At 35.0% G+C, this 21,236-nt stretch overlaps 1 protein-coding gene across 5 annotated transcripts in view; it reads left to right on the top strand.

Moving 5' to 3' along the window:
* The window catches only part of SLC25A13 (solute carrier family 25 member 13), a 98,997-nt gene that overhangs the window by 61,903 nt on the left and 15,858 nt on the right, over positions 1–21,236 (top strand). For all 5 annotated transcript variants that reach the window (XM_036398403.2, XM_036398411.2, XM_036398394.1 and 2 more), the window contains 4 exons: positions 241–399; positions 7,073–7,125; positions 7,995–8,075; positions 20,350–20,490. In XM_036398403.2, the coding sequence (XP_036254296.1) occupies positions 241–399; positions 7,073–7,125; positions 7,995–8,075; positions 20,350–20,490 (434 nt within the window). The remainder of the gene's footprint in view (positions 1–240; positions 400–7,072; positions 7,126–7,994; positions 8,076–20,349; positions 20,491–21,236) is intronic.

Genomic DNA, 21,236 nt, shown 5'->3' with positions numbered 1-21,236 from the left:
CAGGTGGTGTTGCTATCTGATTTGTCCCCAGACAAATTTCAGGAAAATGAAATTAATAATGAGGTAGGACTGGAAAGTGTATTTGGTTAAAACTGTGTGAGGTAGTTTAATGTATCTAGAATATATCATGAAGAAAAAAAACAACCTGATATGTTAGATGTAAATGTGAAAGATGACAGTTGCAGTCAAACAGTGCAAATGCAAAGTCATGTTTTCTTATATCTTGAATTTTATTTGCAGCTGTTGGAGCCACTGCAGTCTACCCAATTGATTTAGTGAAAACTCGCATGCAAAACCAGCGTTCTACAGGCTCTTTTGTGGGAGAACTCATGTATAAAAACAGCTTTGATTGCTTCAAGAAAGTGCTGCGTTATGAAGGCTTCTTTGGGCTTTATCGAGGTAAGTTTAAAAGGTGTTATATACTAATGATAAGATAGTTTTAAGAGTTTTATGTGACTGGATTTTTAAGTCTTTCTAGTTCAGACTTCAGTTTTGCTTCTGTGTTACAGGGGAAGGATTTGCAAACTTCTCAGTAATTAAAACTTCACTGTAATGAGAATGTTGCTGTAGGACCTATCTGTCCTTTCTCTCCTCATCTGCCATAGGGGAACATTAGCAATTTCCTACAGCAAAAATATATTGTTAGTAAAGTTCTAATTTCCTTAGCAGTGCTTAGTGCCTAGAGTGTTTTGTCCTGTTTGGTAAGAAATTAGATCATCTGTGGGTTTTTGTTGTTTGCAGTACTTTTTGTTGTGTTTCTTTTGAGACAAAAAGGTCTCTGCAAACCAGTTGCATTTGCTTCAGTAATGTTTGGAAATAGTAATCTTTATCAAGTTTTATGTATACCTTTTCTTGGGTTGTCACTGTGGAGTCAGCCAGAGTGATTCATTGGGTTTTAGCCCACCAATCTTTATACATGTAACCAATACACTTAAGTTACAAAGTTATCCATTCCAACATGCCTTTTTAGCCAGTGGAGAAAGCTCCAAAATCCATTGACCCTGTTCAGGGTGTAAATCATACTCACTTTGGATATCTTAGATAAGTGCCTGACATTAAATGGTGGCTTTTTTTTTTTTTTTTGTTCTGTCCTTGTCCCACTTGTGGCATCAGTGGTATCAGTTCAAGTAATTCAGGAGGAGTCATAAAGAATCAGGAACCTCAGCATGAGATTCCAGTTCTTCTCTGTCACAGAGTTAAAGTAAATTATATTTCTGATGTCACAATTATTGAAATCTTTTATGCCCCTCTGCCATATCCATAGGGGAGAGTTTGAAACTTGCATTACCGACTTCATTTTCAGCTAGCTTGCTTAGAAACTTCTTTTCACTTGTGAAATAAGAATATTGTAATGAAAGAAATTATTTGTTAAAGGCAGCTGAGTAAGGAATGAAGAACAGAGGATTTTAGTAACATATTGTTATGAACTGGCAAAACTGTGTGCACCTTAAAAAAAAGTAACAATTCATAAAACAATGTGGGAAACAACATTAAAACTAGGTGGTGTGATAGATGTGCACACTATAACATATGACCTGAGTGGCTAAGTAGCTCCTCTGCAAAATACAGACTCTGTAATTATTTCAGCACAATTGGAGATGGGAAGGCTCTCTTATTACTGACTGAGTTTGAGGCCATTTTTGGAGTAGACATAATAATTTAATAAAGAGTACTGACATGGTCTCTATTTTGTAAGGATTTATAGTAATCAGAATCTTTCAAAAGTCACAGTTAATACCTAAAGAACCACATGTATTCTTTGCAAATTTTTGTCTGCTTCTTCCAGCATCCTAAAGAATAAATATGCAGAATTCTACTATTGCCTTTCTTCTGTCTTATTGAAATTCTAAGGACAGTGATTTTTTTCACCAGGAAAAAAAAATAGATAAAAACTCAGAAATGTCATAAATGCATGTTCTTAACTTACTCATTTGCTTGTCCTGAGTTTGAAATGATTTTTTTCATTGCCAGGTTTAGGGAACCTTAGGAAACTTCATCAGTATTGGTTGTTCATCCATTCCCCATCATCTTTACTACTTTCCAGTTTTCCAAGAAGTACTGAATAGTGAAATCTCAGTTTGGTGGAGCTGAACTTCTAAGTCCAGGCTAATAATCTAATTTCTGGCTTATATAGTCAAATACCATCATTTTAGAGGCAAATTGAGACCTGCTGTTCTACAAATTCTCTCCTTAAAGAGCACCCTGACTTAGCTCTTTTTAAAGAGGCAAATAGAAAAAACTGCTTAAAAATCTGGATCTCCTTCTGTGCAGCTCTGTAAATTCAGACTGTTGCTTACTCTCTCAGGAGATGTTAGAAGAAAGTTAAGGAGCTGAGTGCAGAAGGAAGTTTCCAGTTAAGCTTGAGAGGAAGGAAGATTTGAAAGGAGCATTTTATAGATGAGTGTAATTACCCAATGTAATCCAGTAAACATTTAGCAAGAGTCATCTTAGTCTAGTCTTGAATTTTACCCTAGGTAGGACACACTACAGAGTACATTACTTTTTGCTACTCATCCATCACTGCAATTCTTTTTTCACCTGATTTCTTCAGGGTTAAGTCAATGTGGGTGGTTTTGTCGCCACTGAAGAAGGGAGTAATCACAGGGGACTTCTCCTTGGCTGAATAGATGCAAAAGCTTTTTAAAAATTGTACTAGAAACATTTAGAGCAGTGGTTTCTTTGTCATGATGCACTTCAAGAAGGCAAGCAGAAATTATAAGCCCCACTCTAAACTCATTTAGAGTTTAGATTTTATATTTTCTTAATAAAAGGCTCATATTTCCATCCAACAAAGTGAACTGATTTTTCTTTTTTGTACCACTGTTTTTTTCCAAACTTGGTTTTAAACCACCATCTCAGATAAGGATAAATTACACCATCTTGTGGATATATAGAGAGCTCTAAATTTGGTTTGATGTCTGTTTGGTTCTAAGTGTAATCAATGTTTCCACTGAGAAGACACTTGGGTTAAAAAAAAAAAACAACTAACCAACAAAAACAAGCATGATATAAACCTCTGTAGAGTCTTTATAATATGCACTATATGAATGCTGTGTAGTTAGCATTTTTTAAAGACTTTATATCTGAGATAAAATTTTTCATCTGTCTCTCAGCATGGCTGAAAAGAATGCTCATCTCATATACCTGTAATTTACTGTTGTGTCTACATTTATACCTGAAATGCATATTTAGGAACTCACAGCTATTTTCATACATGCAAATTTAAGAAAATTTTGAAAGCTGTGATTTGTCAAGGTCTCTTCCAACTGATGAGATCACCTACATGTCATAATAGAATTTTAATCAGAAGTCCACCTGATGAGTCACAGAATGCTTCACAGACTTAAGCAGAGCATCCTATAGAGATTATTTCACACATACTTGATCATAGTTTCATGGGAAATTTAAGTACCAGAGATAAAATGTAGTTTAGGTAAATGTTTGGTAGCCATGCTGTTAATGCCACTTTGCCTGGAGGATGGAAAAGAGAGGGAATGCTATTGAAGACACTGTCATCTGTGGTCATTAGCTGTTCAGGAGCTTGTTTGTTAGTTTTATTTCTATTGATGGTGCTTCTAGCCCTGCAGTGACTCCAAATGCCATCTAATTTAGATTTTAATGATTTGTTCATCATCCAGCTTCATCATTACTGATGGACTCCCATGCTAATGATGCAAAAAGACTGTGGCAGAAGCTTTCCTTCCAAATTATACAATGGAATACCATACATATAGATGGGAACTACAAGCCTACTTGTACCCCAGTTTCTGTCAAAGTACAAAATTTTCAGGAAATACCCCATTTCCAGTTTGAGGGAGCTATATTTGAATGGCAACTGGTGATTAATTGTCTAGTTTATTGTGTGAATCCTGTAAGGGAAAAATGTGGCAGTATTCCATTACTACCTTCCTATGAGATGCCCTAATGGTTTCAAATATTTTATCTAGACTGAGCAATAAAACCTTCAGTCACTGTTTTTTCTTAATATGAAAGGAAAATCACATCTGTTACATGGTGTGAAACTGAAACTTCCCTGTTAGACATCTAGAAAAATACTTTGGCCCAGTAAGATTTTTGTTTCTCAGTGCTGTCAGTACAGCTGGGCTGGACGAGCTGTTGGGGGTGTATTCCCAATGTATTTAGACTGCTTTCAGAAAATAACTTGTAGGGTGTCACAAAACGAATGCAGCTTTTGGTGCTCTGTCTTGCACACACCTTCCCTTTCCCTGAGAGTCCCACTAGACAGTGTGTCAGATACAAAGTGGTACATTGTAATTGCTGCTAAAAAGCCTTGGATATAAAAAGGCCCTGAGTAATGTGTTTACTATGTGCTGTACTAGCAAGCTGCCTATGTGCAAGATATTCTGCTCTGATGTTATAAAAGGCATGCATTTTTAAGGCACTGTCAGACATTTCTAAGCCTGTTCCCCATCTGTGTATATGTCATATTGCTGATCTGCTAATGCATAGTAACACTAAGAAATTCCCACCATGTCAAGATAACCCCAACAGAAATATGACATTTTCATATGGGGCCTTTGATGTGCTTTCTTTCTTTCAAAACTTAGCATCTTTATCATGTTTGGAAATTTTTCGACAGTGTTTCAGGGCTCTCATCAAAACAATAAAGAAAAGAAAATTTAATTTTAATGGTCATGGTATATAGAATGCACAGGTACTACTTTGAGATATGTATGAGATCAAATGAAGGGTCCCTCTGCCTTCCTAAGATGCTGGAGACAGTAGGCCTAGCTGTACCTGGTATGGCTATAAAACCTGGTCTTAAAATTCATGCTACCTTTCATAGAACACTGTCTGCTATAGTGCAGTAGATATATACAGCATTATCTGTAATTAAACTTTCAAAGCACTTTTATACTATAAAATCATGTGTAAGTAGAGGCAGGAAAAGAGAAAAATGTTCTAGGTTTTGGTTGTTCAGCTGGGTTTTTCTGGTGTTGGGTTTTTTTTAAGCTGCTGCCTATTCTGTTTAATCTTTCTCTTATCTACCTCTAAGTTTTATGGAAAGCTTTGAGTTGTAACAGTCCCATTCAAATTTGAGTACAAAAGGAATAAACCAGATGGAAAAAAAATAACTGGTGCCAAGATAAACATCTTTTTCTTATGACTTTCAAATGCAAAATTTTGGGAGCTGAAAAATGGTTAAAAGGCCATCTTCAGATCAGTTCAGGGAAAATGGATTTGATCTGTCCTGCTAATGTTGGTTCTAAGATTGGAGGTTTATGCAGATCATCAACTGGACTACTTTTATACTATTCCTATCTTGATATTTTAGAATGTCTTTTTCTGTGATTTATTTCATAAAATATGACTTGAAAGTCATGGTATATATAGCTTGGGTGTAATAATATATGTATATGTGATTTTAAAATTAATGACCTTTGTATTTGGAATTGTATCTGCTATATCAGACCTGCTTAATTTTTCTGGATTAGGCTTAAGATGTGCATTTTAAGTATATGGAACATTTTTTTAATCTCTGAAGCTACAATGTTTATATAAAAGCCATAATGTTTATATAAAGCCACACATGTCCTGTAGCAAGTTGTAAATATTATAGCAATTACAAAGATAATTTTGTAATGAAAAAATCCTGTTCATTTTATATTATTGTGTTTCCCTCATAGTGCTGCAGATAATGTAATATTTAATTACATAATTCAGAATGGCTTAATGGTTTTTCATTGAGGTCTGGTTTCACATCAGCTGTACAAGTAACACTTTTTAAGAAACTCAGATTCTAAAATTTGACTTACTCTGTAGAATCTCTTTTGGTTTTGAGCAACTGTATATGAACTTAGTGCTACTGTATTTTTAAATTTGAATATTCAGTCATGATCATAATGCAGCATAGTTATCTTGGGTAAATGTTACATGTATATGTACATCAGTATAAAGACATCAGTGTATGAATATGGTTGGGTCTCCTGCTACCACAAACCAAATTATGCTTTTCTTCAATGCCAATTTCTTATTAAGAGAATCAGTAGGAACCAGTAAAGCTGATGGATGGTAGCAGGATTGAAGAATATACTGAATCAGATCATGTGCATTTTTCTCTGTGTTATTCTGACTTCTGGTTCTTTAAGAAAATGCTTTTTAGCAGGTTAACTTTTAGAGGTGGAAACTTAATTGTTTTTGGGGTTTCTTTTCAACAAAATAAAACCATGGAGAAGTGAAAATGTCAGGCTTTGTAGAAAGCACCCAAATATGCTGCCTGAGCTGCTAAAACAAAGAGTTCTGCACCAGGAGCTCTAGCTGGGGTGATTTTCTCACATTTTTGAATGGTGTCCTAATTTCATTATGCTGATGAATGCTTGCAACACCATTCTAGCTTCAGGCTTTGTTGGTAAGCTTTGCCTATTTTTAGGCTGTGTCATTCAAATGTTTACAAAATATCGACCATTCACTTCAAACAAGTGAAGCTGACAGTCAGAAATTCACACTTCCAGTTCTGTAACACATCATTTTTAACAAAATAAAATTCTATACCTGGGTAGAAAGCAACATAACTTCCTTTGTTTTAAGAGCTGATGATTTAGCTGGGCAAAGAGCTCAAGAATGCAGTCATACATGTTTGAATGTTTTGCATTATTTTGATTCCTATCCCCTTCAGTCCTGCCATCTAATGCCATTGTTTTTGCTAGGAAAAGGTACTGAGGTTTTGACTTCTGAAGTGGATTCATTGTGTATCTCACAAAATTAATTAGAAGGTCTTGATTTTTGTGTGAAGATGCAGAAAATAAAAGTCAGCTTAGGACATTACTGAAACATATTTGGCAAATCTATAGTAGTGTTTAAACATAAAATGAGCTAGCATGAATTAAAAAGAAAAAGAAACAAATACATATAGACAGTGGTAGCACTTGAAGTGGTAGCACAAAGTTTGTTCTCAAAATTGAATGTTTTAAGTACTCTCATTATATATAATAACACAAAATTGCTGTAAAAATCTCCTGTTTCTAGGTGCTGGTCTCTACATACATTTGTTGATTTGTTTATTTAATACCAAGTTACTCAATGCCTTGAATTCTCTGTTTCTATGTTACAGGTCTGTTACCACAGCTATTAGGAGTAGCACCAGAGAAGGCCATAAAACTTACTGTAAGTTTGTAAATGGATTTTTTTCACATTTTTCCACATTGTAAAATACAGCAAATTAAAATTAACAACTGTTAATATCTGACTTGTGAACAGTACAGGTGGTATACAAGTCTCATCCAGAGGTGTACATGTAAATTTTAAGAATCTTACTGAAAACTTACATTTGGACTCACTCCAAAATAGAACAAGCTCATTCAACTTGTTCAGCTCACCTGCTTGTTTGCAAGTAGCATAGGCCTTTGGTTTCACTTCTTAGCATATCAGAGTAGTTACCTTTTGGAGGGCTTTTGTTTTTGTATCTCCACGTGGTTACTGTATACATGATTCCAGTGCAATAGGAGATAGATAATGTGAGCATGTTGGTAAGACAGGAACTTGTTTGTGTACTTCTGTAATTTTGTTATTTCTTAAGTGTTTGTAAGGCACTTAAGGATTTCTTATTATAATCCAATCATAATATATTGTTTATTCACTGATAAGACAGTATTCATCAAAGCGAGCAGTATGCATTTTAAAAAAAAGGCACATAATGCTTTTTGCCATTGTGTTAATTTTAATTTTTTATTAATTTGACACCTCTAAAATATTAATGTATTTTATCATTTTCTGATATTAAAAATTACATTATTAGCAATTATCTTTATCTTTTGAATAATAAGTATTTGAATTATACTGCAAATTCTTGTTAGAAGGAAGAACATAGCTTTAGAATATTTAATATAAAATCTAAGACTTTGATTTCTTTGGTATCTTGTAGTTTGGTAGCTTAGTAGATATATTTACATTTTCATTTGCACAGAATTTGCAGCTGATGAGTGTTTTCTCTGACCTTTTAATTTATCAGCTTTCATAAATGTTTGTCTTTTAAGGTTAATGATTTTGTGAGAGATAAGTTCAGGGCTAAAGATGGATCTGTCCCACTGGCTGCAGAAATTCTTGCTGGTGGCTGTGTAAGTATCTTTAATTTCCTTCATATGACATTCATGAAAGTGCAGTTCATAAGATTAATTGTGTGGACTAAGGCTTCTGTTTAACCACAGATCCGGTTCAAGAGCAGACTCTGCTAGAGCATCTCAGTTCTTTCCTAGATAGGCCAGCTGTTCTTGATGAAAGGGTAAATGTTCCTGTGCATCGTGCCTTTTAACTGCGCTCTCTAATTCTCACAGCTTAGAGTTTGTTTCCTTAATCAAGAATGTGTCTTTATTCATGTTGGCTGTAGCTTATGGCCTAAAGAGGATTCATGCTAACCTTTCCAGAAGTTAATAATTAGTTACTACTTTGTGGCACCCACTCTACCACGTCACTTCTTTCCTGATGTGTTATTGCACCCACTAATTTTCACTTTTTGCAGTGGTACTGGCTTTTTGAAATGGCAAAGACTGCTCATGCTTCTTTGAGTTCGTAGCAGACGTAGGCTGTGTAATGTTAACTCAGAGCATAATGCATTCCTGAATGTAGGCTGTATTTAAAACCCACTAAGATTTTAAGAGTGTTTTCCATGCACAAAGTAGTATCTTAATGAACAACTGGCGCATTACCGCGTAAATGATAATACTTCACTACTTGGTCTAGTTCTGTCTGTTCATATTACAGCTTACTGTATCTGGTGTATTGATTTGTTCAAGCAAATGTAAATACTTTAGGTAAAATGAATAGTTGTTCAAAGACCAGTGCATTTTGCAGATAAAGAGCGCTGTTTATTTAAAACAGCTTTGATCACTGGGGCAGAGCAATGTTGGTGTATTTTTAATCTATCTTTGTTTCTGCTGTCATAAGACAGATGAGGTCACATTTTCAAGCAGCTTCTACCTGTGTCAAAAACTACAGTGAGCAGCAACTTAAATAAAAATGCTTGCATCTTAACCTCAGTAGGTGCAGAGATTTGTGCTGTGTGTGCTTGCAGAAAGTGAACTACGATTATCTGAGCCTCAGGGTGCAGTGCCTCGCTTGCATTGCAGGCTGAGAAGCCCTGGCTTTCTGTAATTCTCAGGAGATGGGGCAGGATTTGGCTGCTGTCTCACTGCTCCTTCTGTTTGATCACTGACCTGTTGTAGACTGCCAGGTAGGATCCCCTTGTTCTGTAACTTTAGGAGCATTCAGGGAAGAAAAAAAGAAGGGGAGGGAGAGAAGAATGTGGGTCTCTAAAGCCCTAAATAAAAAGCATGCTGTAAATGAAGGGAAAATGCAATAAAGCGCTTGCAGAGTAAAAAGTATTTGCCCCTTACGCTAATAAAAAGTCTCATGAACATAGCAGCCATAGAGAATTCTGCAAAATTTTCATTTAAAATGTCATTTGATCTAGAGTTTTTATTTTACAGACTACTGTGAATTTTTTAATGCAGTACAAAAAGCACTCTTTACAGAGACCTGTCATTCATGAGAATGCTGCAGCAAGCTTTTTGCCAGCAGTTCATTGTAAACTAAGGATCTGCTTTAAGAGATAGGTGGTTTGAGATGTATTTTAAATGTACTGTAAATGTTGGTTTGTCCTAAATTTTTATTAACAGTGAGATGCTGCATGAAGTTGTAGCAGTAGACGTGCAGTGGCAGAATGCCCTGAGTTTTCTTTTAACTGCAGTGCTCCTTAAGGGCATAGTTTGGTGCCAGGTAGATGGGTTGCAACTTGTCTCTTCTGCAGGTGGTCTTTGGGTTCTTTTGTAATTTTAAACCCAATTCAGACTAGTAACAGAGCCTCTCATTATCAGTGGTTCCTAGGGTTTTTGGGGTGAATTTTTCTGTCATGGTGTAAATATATGTGTTAAATATGAGATGCCAAAAACATGCTTTTTCCTCTAGTTTTCAACATTGTATTGGTCCAACTTTTAGTCCCCGTTTAAGCCATCGTGAAACCTGTGATTTCATTGTGGAAGCAGCACGGACAGTGCTGAATGCTCGAAAATTGTCACTCTTGGATTTTTACCTCATTTCACAATGTAGTAATTGCTTATGTGGGAGGCAAGAAGACAGGAGGGCATGATGTGTTAAAGTCTAAAAAGGGGAAGACACTAAGATTAATTTTCTCAGACTTCTGCCCTATCACCTTTCCACGTTCTACGTCTAATTCTCAGCTGGGATTGTGTTACAAACACAGATTTAAATTTTTCTTCTTCAGTGCTTCTGTTTTCTTGGAGTGTATTCATTGCTTATGCAAGAGCTGAGTGCTGGGATGCATGCTAGTTTGTAATGTTTTAAATAGCAGCCCTGTGAATATGGTATAGTAATAATACCTAGGAAAGGGAGGACAAGCAGGTATTTGGATAGGTTGGGTTGTTCAGTTACACAAAGGGCTTTGAAGGGGTCAGTATCACCTGAGTAGCTCCACTCTGCTGTTTGCCCAACCATTGCCAGGCATTGACTTTTAAGTCTCCAAGGAGTTCACTTTGCATCATAATTACTGTGAATTAGTACACATGGCTGACTTTTGCACTTGTAACTAAAGCTGATTGTTTCATTGAACAAGTCTTTTTCTGTTTTGTAAACTGTTTTCTCTCCTAAAAAAAAGAAAGAAGAAAAGAAGAAAATAGATCTTTTATTTCATGACCTTGTGACACTTAATTCAGTTAACAGCCTATTTCATAGCTTTTTATTACGTGAAGATGAAAGCGATAGGTTGGTTGAGATTTTTTTTTTGAGACCCCCAAGAATACAATTAAAAGTACAACCTTTATACTTAAGGAAGGCTGTTATGTAAATTACTAACACAAGATTTCCATCTCCTTCGTTTGTAAGAAATTTTCCTAATGACTATAGTATTTGTTACCCATAAAAATGCATGTAGCTTTCAGATTTGCACAATGCCTGACACCCACCATGATCTCTGATCTCTGCTGTGCATTTTGGACTCTCATCACTCATGCAAATCCTACATAACCCTTATCATTATGAGTCTAGTGAAAATCTTCAGTTTCAAGGCATGGTGTAATGATGCTGTAGAGCTAAGATCTGCTGAGCATCTAAACCACAAAGCTGACTTAACCTTATTGAATTAAAATGGACACATATATGCTGGGTTTGATTTCTGCTAATGCTATAACTTACCTTCGGAATTTCTTAATAAAAGGATGTGTAAGCTGTAAGTATTATACTATAATTTTTTTTTTATAGTGGCAATAATATTGAAATTTCTGGAAGCTTTATTTCATGGCCTTTTACTTGATTTTATATTTCAAATAAAAATAATTTTATAATTTTATCTTTTAAATAAAAAATAATTTTAAGTCATATCAAGTTTAGCTGCTTGCTTTTTTAATCTTAATTCGCTTACAAGCATCTGTTGAAAGTAACCTGATTTTTTTAATGTAACAGTATATATTCTTACTTTTTTGAGTTATATTAACACATGGAAAACTCTCTTTGTAAAGGTGTCATAAATACTATATTTGGGCTTTTGAGACATTACCTTTAATTGTAACTTTTTAGGTGAGACAGTCGTTTTGCTTAGTACCTTAAATAAAGCAGTTCAACATTTAATGAAAAATTTACGTTTGTGTAACTGGGAAGGAGATGCAAATATGCAAAATAAAGAGGGATATAAAGCATAAAAGAATACAAAGAAAAACAGAAGAAGGATTATAGCATGACTAAAGGAATTGCTATATAATGTACGTTGCCTTGTCTGCATATATTAACACAATGATGTCGGTAAATAGGGGCGTAATTTTCAGCAAGAAAAGAAAACTACATTTTGCTTTATTAACCTTTCCTTCTGCTCTCCCCTCTCCTTCTGAGCACAGTCTTTTCCTTCCCAGCTGCTCAGTATGTGCTCACTATTAGCCAGCTTAAATCATGTAGCACAGTACAACTACAGATCCCATACAGATCTGATTTTGTTTAAATTGTCAAGGCAATTTTGGGCATATTTCGAGAGACTTTATAAGAATCAAAATAAAGTTAAAATGCATCGGACCTGCTCGGGCAGCCTCAGCTCTGCTATGGAACATAAAAATTAGATATGGTTAACATCGAGTGCAAAATCTTGCCCAGAATTAATTTTTATACAGGAATGTGATGTGAAATTCCATGTGAATTGTGCCAAATAACAGATCCAGTGCAAATAGTTTTATTAAGCTACTTAAAACATTTATTTTATGTTTCAGAGAGTAATAAAGATAAGTCCACGTCTGAGCTACATTTTCTTTGTGGCATTGCAGTGGAGACAGAGGGTGTATAAACTGCAATTCCCACATTTAGATCTCTTACTTTGAAAAATTCAGACATTTGGAAGTTGTGGACTAAAGGAAACTGAAGGTGCCATTCTTGGTTTCATTATTATGAAACCTAAATATGTTTACATTCAACTATATTTGGCAAGGAAAGCTGAGCTATAGGTAAAGTTAAACTGTACAGTATATATGCCAGGGAAAAAAATACCTGCATGTATATCTGTGAAAAAAAAAAGAAGCAAACAATTGCTGTCACACAGAAAAGTTTTGGTCTAGTTTATTGAGATAGATAAATGAAGATGGTCATCTTGATGACTGCTCTTATGACCTTTGACAGCAAAAGGCTTGTGTCTCTTGAATGCTTAGCAGATTTCTTCTCAGAGGTCTGTTCTCCCTGTGGCTGGACATCCATTACTTTCAAGGAGAGTTCTACCTGCTTGTGTATATCCAACTTTCACATCTGCTTTAAGGAAAACTTCAGAATCTCCTAATACATGCTTTTTTCCCTTGATTAAATTTAAAGCTGTTTTTCGTGCATAAAATTGATGTCGTTCAATAAATTATTTAGATTTAAATTCTGTTTAACATAATTAATGTAATGTAACGGAATATACTATAATTAATTAGGTATTTTTAAAGTGTAGTACTGTTCTCTGAACCACTGTAATTGTGGTTATTTTCAGCATGCTGAAAATCATTTAAACTAATCATAAATTTTTGGTTAAAAAACCCCAGCTAGATCTGGACTTAAATTTTATTTCACATTTGCAAACTCACTCTTTTCAGCACTGCTCTGTTTTAATTGAGAGTAGAGTCTTTAATTGACTCTACTCTTTAAAAATTGATAAATTTTCATCTAATTTTAGACTTAAGCCTTATGATGAGGTTTGGGAAGGCAACACATAGTAACATGATAGCCTTTTCCAAGAAGTTGTACCAAAGGCTGGGAAAGTTGCTGATGTAAAGTTCCTGCTTCTCTTTGGCCTCACCCCATATTTCCTTGCAGGTTTGGATGTTTTTAAAACAACAGTTTGCTGAAATTTTCATCCAGTCATACCTACTTAAACTGGTCTTTCCCTAAATCAGTAATGAATTTTGCAGAACTTGATTTCTTTTAGTTTTGAATTTTCCTTTTGCATTAGTTAATCTACTTTAAACTTTTTTTCACAAAAAGTATTTTTCCATAACAAATAAGAGATACTTTCCCATTTTGCTTTCCCTCTCTTCTTTCTTTTCATTTCCTTTCTGCCTGAAAAAGAGAGAGACAGAAAATTTTTCAAACTTTTTTCAAACTGTAAAACAAGGAGGGATGCCTAGGTGTAGGTTGATAGTTTTCTGGTTCCAGAACCAAACAATTTTGAATGCTTAATAAGTCCATTTTTTCCCAACAAACTTACTTAATATTAATTCAATATGAATCTTATTATTTTTTTTCTCCTGTTACATTAGAAATAATGACTGCAAAGTTTTACATGAATGCACACTGTGGTTTAACACATGGATTTGTTTTGACAATTATATTTTATTACATGTCCCTTTCTCCTTTTACTTCTTCTTTTACTGGCAGTAAAATATTACAGTGTTTACCAGTGAGGTTCAAAAAACCCCAAATCCAAAAAGAAAGGCTCAAACTCAAATCAGGAATTAAATCTAGCTTTCTGTGAGAAAAAGGAAGATATTTATGATGTCACAGTAATTTATGATGTGACCAAGAAATAATGGGTCACAGTTTTAATACAGCTACCATGCCTTAGGACTTGAAAGGTCTGTAAATCATTAAATGATTCTACAGCTAGTCAAAATAGACAAGTAGAGCAGACAGAGCCAAACATTAACAGATTTGACAGGTCTGTAAGTTAATTGCTTTTATAATGCCAATCAAGTAGGCTCCACTTTGATTTTTTGGCTAGGCTTCTGAGAAGTGAATTACCTATAACGTGGAAAATATCCACAATTTTAATTTTTTTTTTCCCATTGCAGACTTGGTCCGTGCTTATAAACAAACCATACTCCTGTTTGTTTCTGTTTAGCCAGGTCATTAATATTCTATTGTAGGACACTCCTCACAACGTGTATCTGAGTCTTGGAAATCCAATGCAGTAGCAGGAATGTACTTCTGTTCAGACTAATTGCAATTCTATTTATGAGCACTTTTATGTGAGGATTTGACAGAGCTTGCTTTACATTTTATGTACATTTGGACATTAACAAGACTGTGATTCTAGCAGTGTTCATTGTTTGAGCTGCACAAAGTAAAACCTCAGCCAGACCAAGGGAAGGCTGTCCTCAGAAGACAAGAAAGATTAGCTAGAGAAAAACAGAATTCTGCCTGAGCAGCATGAAAGCTGTTTCTGTGATAGGCTGATCAGGGTAGTGAAAAGCAGATGATTGAGGGCTCAGGAAATCTTGTGATCTGAAGAAAAGGTATTTACTATATGAACTCCCATTGCTAAAGAGCATTATCAGAATGCTGTGTAGATAGGACCACAAATGAGAGAACACAAAATAGTATGAGATGGCTTGTCTAGATTTTTGAGGCCTGGCTTTATGGAATGAAAAGGTAGCACAGAACCAAGCTTTTGAGAACCCAGTGTGCTTGGTTCCTGACATACAGTACCACAAAATTATGGTGGTCACCTTTGAGATCTGTAAGAAAAACAGTCATTTTGGACTGCTGTCTTTTACTTGGCAGCTTTTCTGGTAACAGGAGAGTCCCTAGGGAAATCCCCTCTACAGCAGTTTGGCATAATTCATCTAATGCTCTTGGGGACCTACTGCCATACAAACACAAAAACTTCTAGAGGTAGTTTGAAGCACTGGAGTAAATCTGGCTTCTAAGCTTTGTTCTGTTGTAGAGTTGGTATGTGGTTTTGTGGTAAATCATTGAACAGTTCTGTGCCTTAGTTGCCCTTTATTGTACAATGAGGATGGTAATTCTTCCATTCTTGAAATCATTGGTACATTTTTAATTTAATTTTTTTATGACAATGAGCAATCTTTATTTAGTGTCTGTAATTTAGGAACCTTGACTTTAATTAGGATTAATGGATGCTATGAAATGCACAGGAAAACAAGCTGCATCTGGAAACTTAAAAGGAGTAAGGGCTTGGGACAGAGTATGATATGCAGTAGGACTGAATATGATAAATAGTTGACTAAAAATCTTGGAATTTACACCTCCTTGTCTTTTGTAGATTAAACAAGTAACCAAGACATTGTGGACAATTTCTTTTGCAGAGGTTGATTTTTGGTAATTGTATAATATATTGCTTATGTATTCTTATGATTGCCATTAATTGCCATAATTGCTATCCCTGGGTGATATTGTTGAAAAACATTAACACTGTAATAGCAGTAGTAATCCTTTCTTCATCTATGAAACCATAAAAGCGGATATATGATAAGTTGGATGGGATGCAGAAGAAAGATCTAGGCTGACCCTAAAAGCTGTTACTGAGAGCAGGAAGGGGAGCTACAATTTGAAATAGATAATAAGGTTAATTAGAGGAGCAAGAACATTTGATGGTCAGTAGCACTGAAAGGAAAAAGAATCTAGTACTTTCTTCTGGAATGGAAAACACAGAATTTCCTTCTTTAATTGCAAGCTGTATTCTCTTCAGAACATACACAAAGCTCTCAAATGGAGATGTGAAAGCCCGAGGAGAGTTGTGTCTGGTGTGCTCATTTCTTAGTTAATCTCATAAGGACACAAAAAGCAGTTGTATTAAAAAGAACAGGAATTTCTTCTCTCAGTGTAATGAGGGGGTGAAAAACTGTTTATTTTCCAGCAAATTTATTTCTGAGCGATTTGAACACAAAGAAATAGAAAACATTTTGACTTCTTAAACTGAAATACTGTTAAATGCTTGTTACTAAACCAATTTATTTTTTTTTTAATTACAGAGTAGGCTTTATTTCTCCATGGACAAAAAAAAACCAACCAATCCTCAACTATTTCTACTTCTTCCTTCTGTTCAGTAAAGTAGGAAAGTAGCAGGAGACATGATAGACAGTACTGTCTTACTGTGCAAGACTATACTGCCATCGAGAGGTGTTGGGTGATATCATACCAATTGCAGTTGAAGAACCGCAAAAATGGGGAAAAACCCAGCTTCTTTTTAAAAATGCACACGTGTTTGGGTGCATAGCTAGCTGACTTTGTTAAAGCACATTTAAAGGCATGCACGTTTCTAGTTATGCAAGTATGAATTGTTCTTGGATGACAGTGATATTTCCCTTTTATTTTCTTGCTGTAAATCAAACAACCATAAGTGCCTGTGATTAGGTCAAATGTTAAATTCTTTCAGAATAATATGGGCCCTTTGAGATAATTATCTATGCAGTACCTCTGGTTATCTATGCCTATAAATATCTCAAAACTGTAGTTTTTACTTTAATCACATGATAATAACTGGAAAGTAATATATTTACTTATACAGTCAGATCATTTGTTTAAAAAATGATTGGAAGATGTGATAAGGTTCAGAGTGGAGGGGTAGTCAGGTTTGTAACTTCAGTTCAGAAAAATTTGTGTTACTGGGAACCATCTGTATTAAACATTTGATGTATTTGATTTTTCTGACACTCAGTGGAGAAATCATTAAGCTTGAGCAACCTAAGCTTAAATGGTGTTTATTCGGGACAAAGAAAAAAAGTACTTTTCAAATTCTTCCCTTTGGGAGTATATTTAAAAATCTTATAATTAAGTACATTTTTGACTGCAAAAACTATCAAACCAGAAGGCACTATTCTTCAACTTTTGGCCAAACAAAATGAATGAACAGGGTGATACAATGTGCTGAGGATGTTTTGTCTGTTTTTTTTTTTTCCAATACCAGTTCATACCAGTACCTTGAAAAGACTGGGAAAAAAAAAAAACAGATTGATAAGATTTCTTTCATTGCATTCACTATGCAAAAATTGAGAAGGGAGACAGAAGCTGTACTATTGTGATTCAAGCTACTGATTTGGAGATGAGGATATCTGGAGACTCTTACAAGTTGTGAATGTTTGAGCAGGGAGGAAATGCACACACTGGTCATACAATTAAACTGTCTGCCTCAAAACCCCTTCTTGTAAAACCAGATTCATTGTACTTTCCTCACAGAAGCACTGGGAGGAAATAAATAAATATTTATGAGATGCTTGCATTACTGTGATGATGAATAACACAATAGGAGTTACCAGAACTAGATAAGCAAGAAATCATTTCATTAGAGAGTACAGTAGCCATCTCCGGTTTGCTTCCCCCCCATTTTGAGGGCAAGGAGCTGCAGTTACCAGCACAGATGCTCAAATAACAAAATGATCAAAGCTCCCCACCGAGCAACTGTACTTGTTACCACTGGAACTGCCTCTGCTCAGGCTGATAAACCAGCCTTCCTCTGCATCACGAGGCAGGCAGGTGGTAGAAACCCTCCTACTGAGACCTCTGTCAGGTATTGTCTGCCTCGTGGCTTTCAGTTATTCACCGTTTGATTTTTGGAGTATATCTTAGATCAAATTCAGAGCATGGCACAGGCTGTTCAGGGAGTTCTGGGGTAGTATCTGGACAGTCTGGAAACACTTCACTGGAAATGACCAGTGGCTCTCTTCAAACCTGCTGTGTGGGCAGCAAAATTGATAATCCTTTTAGTGTTGTGTGGTGCATGCAGGTCTCTGTTTTAAAACTTTGAATGTAGCGAGCTTGGTTGCATGAAGTGGGTAAATAATAGTATCTGTGTTTTTTAATAGCAAGCTGAAGCAGAGGAAGTCCTATGTGATTTAGCCAGAGCAGCAAATGTCTAATGCTGGAAGTGTCTACACAGCCAGGCTGGACATGCAGACATAGGCATTTATATGCACTTCCTAGCACCTGAAGTACTTCCCATCTGTTTGTGTTGAAATTATATTGTATTGAAATAATTTGCCTTTATTCTCCTTTAAAATCAGAGATATCATTCTACTTCCTTTCTTTATAATGGCATTCACTTATAAACATTTTTATAGATTTTTAAATTGTTCCATGTTTTGGTTCACTAATAGTAATAATAATACTAATTTTGTACTTATACTTAATTTTGTTGTAATCTTTTAAAATTTAATATGGTTTTCCTGTAGTGAAAATTAAAGGAACATTTCTCATGGAGTCATGGCACAATGAACTGCAGGAATATCATACTGAGGGAATGCAGTTTAATTCTGCTAGTAGATCAATTGATATGAGTTTTTAAGTAATGTGTTTTAGAGAATGGCTCTTGTATAAGAAACTTGCAAATGAACATTATCACCTGCAATTCAGATTTTATCATTTTAAAGAAGAAAATATATATGTTGGTACGGGGGAATGCTAATAATTGTAATATCTACACCAAGATTTTTATTATATAGGAATATGCAATTCGTCTAAGAACCTTTCCAGGATTCTTTTTTATTTATTTTGAGACTTAGCAAGATGAGTAGACAAGTAAAATAAAGATTTTTTTTTTTGTTTTGAATGCTTACTTGCTTAACATGTTCCAGTTTAAGTGTGAAACTTAAAGCAGCATATGTGCTAAATAATTTATCAGTCTAATTTTTGATGGCAACAAGAATAGCAGTTTTATATATACCAGGATTCTGGTTTGGTAAAAGCAGTTAAATTAAATTATGCCAATTTGAAAGTCAAAACCAGTTGAGTTACACAAGAGTATGCTTTTCCTGGTCAAAATAGGAAACACTTGGGATATTTTGGGGGTTATGTAAAGACTTTAATTTGTAGCCACATTGTATATGCTCACTCCAAGTGGTAGGCAAGAATAGTTGTTCGTGTGATTTGCCATTTCTTCAGCACATTATTTGAACCATATTACTGTGCATATTTTTTATTTTCAATGATAGTTAATCTCTACAATTAATTCTTTTAACACTAGGATAATTTTAAAAATACATGTGCATAGTGTTTGCATACTAGACATCACTACATGCAAATGCTTTTTAAATGGTTATTTTATTTTAGTCATTGCCTTCTAGAACAAAATAGTTGTTTTCTTGTAGGGAGGACGAGGGTTGCCCTTTGCATAATTTGTGTGATTTGAGAATGTAAAGAAGAGCAGAGCTGTCATGCCACAGAATTACATACTTAACAGAAGTTAGAATGACATTTTGTTGAATTTGAGCCAGAAGGAGTTTGAATGAATATTTTTTTAATACACTTAGGTAATCTTCACATTACCTTTTTTCTGGTTGTATATTTTTAGCTCAGGATCTGTCAGTGTAGCTGAAAGGTTATGCCCGAAGTTACATATGATGAATGAGATGAACTTTATGAGAACCAGAGGGAGTCCAAAATGCTTGCCACCATTGTGTTTTAAAGCAGACTTTCAGAATCAATTGAGTGTTGTCTTCCCAGCGAATGAAGACTGACACATTGAAAACATTTAGTGGTTCTTGATTAATAGAATCCTTCTTGATTAATAGAATCAGTCTCTAGACCTTTTCTTTAATGCCTGGTACCTAAATAATGATGTAGAGTTCAGATTCTTGAATCAAACAGCATTTAATGACACTGAAACTGGTAGTTCAGAGGATTTTTTAAAAGAGCACAATATACTTGCAACTCTGTTCATTGGAATCCATGCGTGTTTGTTATATGAACTCATGTCAAAATTGGAAAACCTTTCTGCCAGATTTCTACTCTTCAACGGTATGTTTTCACTTTCTATATACTGCACATCACAGCTACTTTACTAGTTACTAATTTTTCCTTTTACTTCATTACTTGTGTTATAGTGTTCATGGTTTGTCAGTATTGCATAACTTGGTGTTGGAGAATGTGTTCTTGCAAAAAGAATTGAGCTTGTGTCTGTCTGATGTACTGCAGTGTCCTGCAGTGGCTGACCTGCTTCCTCTCTGTTTTTCCTGATGACTCATCTCGTGGGGGAGTAGGTTTCTTACCTTGTGAGGTGCACTAATACTAAAACTCTGGACTGCTAATAGCTTAACAGAGTGCAGCGAGATTGACAATGTCTATCTTGAATGTAAAAGGATGCACATTGCAAATAATGTAGCAGGTTAATATATTGATTTCTGCTTTTAATTTCAGGCTGGAGGTTCTCAAGTAATCTTTACCAATCCACTGGAAATTGTCAAGATTCGATTGCAGGTGGCTGGAGAAATTACTACTGGTCCACGAGTTAGTGCCCTCAGTGTATTAAGGGACTTAGGTTTCTTTGGTCTCTACAAGGTATGTTTTTTAAAAATGCTAAAAATAAGCCTATTATAAATTTTCAAATCAACATGTAATTTCATTTTTCTCACAAACTTTCATAGGTGGACACAATTTTACTTTCTAAAAGAAAAATTATTATGTGATCTTATATCTTAATTTTTCACTTTTGATTAAGGGAAGAAACTGTCTCATCTTTCTGAGCATATCGTTTTTGTAAATCTTACTGAGATTTCTTTTCTCACTTCAGCAGGTTTAAGGTTCATTGAATATTACTTAGTGATTCCTGATATTCTGTCTACTGTAAAAAAAAAGCTTATTTTCATCTGCTACATGGTATAGAGCTTACAGTTTTGGAACTTACTTTTGCTCTTCTGTGGTTGATTCAGCAACTTTCCCAGATGTCATCGTTCATTTGGTGATGGGAATTAATTGCAACATAATAATAGTGAAGAAATACAGACAGTGGGAGCCCAGCATAAAAATAAACTCCTAAGCAAGCTTTCCCTTGCTTCTTTAGAAGAATATTTTCCCAAATAATACCACGAAAAGCTGCCTTTGTGAGCATATGCTACAGACCCTACAGTTCTGCTTGCTCTATTACTGTTTTCACATAGATACATAAATATCTAGTAGTTGATAGGTTAAACGTTGGCAGCAGGAATGAAAACATCTTCTGAATATTGAATCTAATAGGATATATGCTACAAATAATTTAAAGGATTAACATACTTTTAGGATGTATTCTACTTTTAGATGAAGGA

The sequence above is a fragment of the Molothrus ater genome, chromosome 1 (genome assembly GCF_012460135.2).
Source record: "Molothrus ater isolate BHLD 08-10-18 breed brown headed cowbird chromosome 1, BPBGC_Mater_1.1, whole genome shotgun sequence".
In the NCBI taxonomy this organism is placed as follows: domain Eukaryota; kingdom Metazoa; phylum Chordata; class Aves; order Passeriformes; family Icteridae; genus Molothrus; species Molothrus ater.
This window is presented reverse-complemented; position numbering and strand designations above follow the sequence as displayed.